Source organism: Hyaena hyaena, unplaced genomic scaffold, assembly GCF_003009895.1.
Source record: "Hyaena hyaena isolate Hyena2069 unplaced genomic scaffold, ASM300989v1 scaffold_24, whole genome shotgun sequence".
In the NCBI taxonomy this organism is placed as follows: Eukaryota; Metazoa; Chordata; class Mammalia; order Carnivora; family Hyaenidae; genus Hyaena; species Hyaena hyaena.
The window spans coordinates 2496742-2501991 of NW_024080656.1; the positions used below are offsets into that span (position 1 = coordinate 2496742).

The 5250-nt window shown below is 35.3% G+C and overlaps 1 protein-coding gene across 5 annotated transcripts in view; it reads left to right on the forward strand.

Annotated features, from left to right (window-relative positions):
• KLHL5 (kelch like family member 5) overlaps window positions 1–3582 on the forward strand; it is a 91868-nt gene extending 88286 nt beyond the window's left edge. For all 5 annotated transcript variants that reach the window (XM_039226999.1, XM_039226996.1, XM_039226998.1 and 2 more), the window contains one exon: window positions 2371–3582. In XM_039226999.1, the coding sequence (XP_039082930.1) occupies window positions 2371–2427 (57 nt within the window). In that variant the 3' untranslated portion in view covers window positions 2428–3582. The remainder of the gene's footprint in view (window positions 1–2370) is intronic.
• Window positions 3583–5250: the final 1668 nt, after the last annotated feature.

Here is a 5250-nt window from a genome sequence, read left to right on the forward strand (position 1 = left end):
GGATAGTTTGTTCTAGTTTTGAGAAGTATGCTGGTGCAATTTTGATTGGAATTGCATTGAATGTGTAGAGTGCTTTAGGTAGTAATGACATCTTAACTATATTTATTCTTCCTATCCATGAGCATGGAATGTTTTTCCATTTCTTTGTGTCTTCAATTGGGATAAGAGAATTTTTAAATGAAGAAGATAGAAAAAGTGACTTAGTGGGGTGCCTGGATGGCTCAGTCAGTTAAGCATCTGACTTAGGCTCAGGTCATGATCTCACACTTTGTGAGCCTGCTTCAGATTCTGTGTCTCCTTCCCTCTCTCAAAAATAAACAAACATTAAATTTTTTTAAAAAAGACTTGTTATTACAAGTAATTAATACTCTAGGCTGAATTACTCTCTTATCAGAATTAACAGTCTGTGACCACATAGCTCTTTTATTTGCATACCACCTCTCTTACTATTTTAAAGCACCTAAATTTGAATATAACCATAGAATCTGAAAAGTAAATGTTTTCCATTTAGCGTTCCAACAAAGGGACAAGAGGACATTTGTTCAGGGAGTGAAATGAGATTATAAACTCTGAAGCCATCACCCACCCTACAGCCCACCTTGACCCAAAGCAGGAGGTGACTGCATTGTATTTAATAAATGAGCTGAACTTCCTTCCTGGTTGTTATGGCAACATCAGCTCTTCACAGTGTAAAGACTTCGGGTCATGAGTATTTTAAGAAAAGCTAATTACAAACAGACATTGTGATTAAAATGACCTAGAGGTTACTTCTAGAAAGAATACTGTGAATTGGTTTGGCTTTAAAGCAGGTAATTTGATTGCTCAAGGAGATAGAACAGTGATCAAAACAACAGATTCAGATGGAGAACAACGGAGAGTTCTCTTACAGTTGAAGTCTGGTGTGTTCTTAAAATCCAGTTGTTGGTCTTGGAAAGGTTGGGAAAGAGATCAAACTGATCAGGAAGTCATTTTGATAATGTGTATTTGACAAAAACACTTCATTAACATATTAACATATCCCTCCATACATAAATACAAAACACATTTTCTTAGTACTTTGTAGTAGTCACCCCTTTCCTAAATACTGTTGTTTTAATTCTTAAGTCTTAATGTGCTCAAAGTAGCCCTTCTTTAAAAACTATCCTTGGGGCACCTGGGTGGCTCAGTTGGTTAAGCATCCAACTTCAGCTCAGGTCATGATCTCACAATTCCTGGGTTCAAGCCACACATCGGGCTCTGTGCTGGCAGCTTGGAGCCTGGAGCCTGCTTCGAATTCTTTATGTGTGTCTCTCTCTGCCCCTCCTCTGCTTGTGCTCTGTCTCTGTCTCTCAAAAGTAGATAAAATGTTAAAAAAAAAATTTAAAAACCATCCTTGTCCACACTTTTATTTTCACCATGAATTGCCCAGCGTCTAGAGTACTTAAAAAAAAAAAAAAGAATAAGTGAAAGATGTAAGAATTATTCCTTATCAATAAACTAAGATTATATCTCTTTCCCCAGCACCCTGCACTTCTATCTCATTGTCATAGAGTTTATTCACCAGATTGGTTTCAATTCCTAGGGAGCTGGAAGAGTATTTATTATTTATATACTCTGATAAAAATTAGTAGAATGGGTTTACACTTTTCCGCCATGCACAGAGAAGGCAGACAGTAAATGTGAAACTACGGGTTCCCCTGGAATAAGCAGACCCCAGGCATGCAGTGTATTCGGTATTCTCTGAGACAGCACATCAGTTAAAGGGCCTTTCTAGATAGTACTTGATATTTTCTCCACATAGGTCACAGAGTTAAAGTGTTCAGCATTTCCTTATTATCCATATCGTGCATCATTTTGGCCTAAACAAAGGGTTTCGGGTAGAATAGCTCTTAAGCAAATTTATTTTTGGAATTACCTTTAAAGAGAAGTGAATACTACATAATAATGTGATACACCCTAAACAAATTAGTCTGTGAAACTTTGGCATCAGGAGGGAGTCCGGGGGGAGGACCCAGGCCCACAGCAAGGCTGGGGCAGCAGAGTTTGGCAGCACCTCCTTGACAAATACAGACTATTCAAGTCGTTTTCTTTTCTTTTTTAAAAATATTTTATTTATTTCTGAGAGAGAGACAGCGCGAGCAGGAGAGGGTCAGAGAGAGAGGGAGACACAGAATCTGAAACAGGCTTCAGGCTCTGAGCTAGCTGTCAGCACAGGGCCCAACGTGGGGCTCGAACCCACAAACCGTCAGATCATGACCTGAGCCAAAGTCGGATGCTTAACCGACTGAGCCACCCAGGCGGCCCTATTTCAGTAGTTTTCAAACTGGTATGGTTTTATCAACTTTTGGTATGTGCCAACCCAACAAATACATCTTTCTGTTTCTTTTTTAGGTTGCTCCTCTGTGTCTAGGAAGAGCTGGGGCTTGCGTTGTAACTGTCAAATTATAATGCAGTGCTTTGTTTTCTAAATGAAGATAACGTCTTCCTTATGAATTTAGGAAAATTATTCTACTACCACTGGATACATTTTTTAGCAAATTTGCAATGCCACATTCCTGGGCACAAAGTGCCCAATCTCCACGTAAAAATGATAAAACAAGGGAGGAAGGAGTGGATGAACTACGATTAAATCCTACATTTTGTAGTAAGTCATTTCTTAGCAAATCAAAACTACAGCTGGTGGATGGTGGACATATGTTCCTGGTATAACATATGCGGACAAACGCACTCCTCCTAAACACAACACAGCTAGGAACTTCATTTACTACTAACCACACTTTACTCCCATTACCCAGATTTCCTTTATTACAGTGCACAAATACTAGATAAAACTTTTAACATTTGCTTTGTAACTTTATCCTACATTAGTTGCACTAATTTTTATTTGTTGAACCACAACCACTATTTTAATGACACACTAAAGACTATGCTAATACTTAGTTTAATTTCAGAAATAGCTGCATCATATAAGCTTTGATTATGGATTTTATTTCTAAATCAGCTTAGTGTAATGAGTAAAGAAAACCATTAGAGCATTAAAACAATAATGACCGAACGAAAATGAAATGATCTTTGGGTTCTTTTAAAATATTCAGCCTATTATATTTAGATTCACTAAGAACCACGTTAGGATATTCTCAAATTGGAATAATTGAAACATGATATTTTGCATTACATTTAAGATACACAAATTTATGTAGAGAAAACAAACGTTCTATACACTATAATGTTATTTCACCTAGGTAGTATTTAATTATGTGGATTTGTTTTCTTTTATGTTACAAAAGATGTTTTGATTTTGTCTTTTGATATGGACAGAAACTGTTTGAATATTCTTATGTTCTCAAGTCTGTAGTTACTCTCCTTGCTTTGTTTCTCACTTTTTCCACAGTTAGTGGCCATTTGTGCTTCTTTGTAATCAAACAGTTTGAGGGGAATGGGCTTATTGAATGTTGAAAAATAAGTTTAAAGTGTTTATTACCCAAAGTTTTTTACATTTGTAAACTCCAATTACACATGTGAATGTTAAAACTCTCAATGAATTGTTTATTGTTTGCAAAAATGCACTGGGCAGTAACATTTTATGATAAATCCTTTAAGATATACAAGTCATTAACTTATGTCTTATATAAAAATGAATATAAACTAAATTCCCATCTTTTAAAATACAATGCTGTGGTTAATGTGCTTTAACATTTGTGCTTTTACATTTTATATCAAGGTAGACTTCATTTTAGTTGTCTTCTTTAAAAATTAAACCAAACTCTTTTTTTTTCTTTTTTCTTTTGAGCCAATTTTAAATGCTCTTGAAATGTTGAAAACCAAGAAACTGAATACCTCCATTCCCAAAGCAAATCTTGTGGTGGTTTTATTGGTGTGGCCACAAAGAAAATAATAATGATAGTAAAAAATACATTAATGTTTTATATAATAATTATATTATGGATATGAATTCAATTATTTTCATGACAAGGAGGGATCAGCCTTAGAGTATTTTTATGTATTTAAAGTAAGAGAGAGGAAAAGGTATAAGAAACAGAAATGTGTTAGTTACATCATCACCTTCTTGGGGAGGCCTAGGCCTGTGATTTGAAAGGAAGTACTTCTCTTGTGATTATCTCTGAACACTCACTATCCACTCTCTGATTTCCTTTGGTCCACAGTGGAGGCCAGACTCATGTTAAAGTAAAGGAACTGATCCTCCTCTCTGAGGACTTTCCTTTGTCTCTGACCCTCATAGAGGGCCTCTCTAAAGCAGTTTTGTATAGTTGACCCTTGAACAACACAGGGGTCGGGGGTGCCAACTCCCCACACAGTAAAAAGTCTATGTATAACTTTCAACTCTCCCAAAATTTAACTACTGATAGCCCACTGTTGACCAGAAGCCTTACCAATAATGTAAACAGTTGATTAACAAATATTTTGTATATTGTCTATATTATATACTGTATTCTTACAATAAAGTAAGCTACAGAGAAGAAAACGTTATTTAAAAAATCAGAAGGAAGAGAAAATCCATGCACAGGGCTGTACTGTATTTATCGAAAAAAATTCTCATATAAGTGGAACCATACTGTTCAAACCTGTATTGCTCAAGGGTCAACTGTACTCAATAGGACCTGCTTTCCTAAATACGAATAAAGAGAACTGTTTCATTTCTAGGGGCAGAAGACTCGCCAAAACATTCATTCTCCATGTCTGGGGTCTTAAAAACCTAGAGGAAAATATGGCTCTTCTTGTACCCATCCAACATTGCTGCCGTGACATTTACTGTTTGTTCAGTGAAGATGTCTAGATGCTCTTTATTTTAACCTCAATTAGTGACACCTTATAAAAATATTTGTTAATAATTTTTGAATGCTTACTGTGAATTAAGAACCAAGTTTTTACATGCACTAATACATTTAATCCTCACAACAATTTTATGAGGTGGGTTCTATTATTAATCCCATTTTTACAGATGAGGAAACTGAGACACAGAGTTAACCTCAAGATCATAAATAGCATTTATTTTAATAAAAAGAATATGAAGAAGGTTTATGCTTTTTAGAAGTAAAATTTATACTAGCCATACCCCTCTCAGAAAATTTTGGTTCTTTAGTCTCATGGGAAAATTTTGTTTAAATCTCTTATAGAATTTTACATACAGTTTGCTTTAGAAAAGTAAATGCAAGAAAACATGATATGCACTTAATGTTTTATAAATATTAGATAAATTGCATGGTATTTTGGACGACTGAAACATAAACAAAAAAGGCTCTATTGCCAATA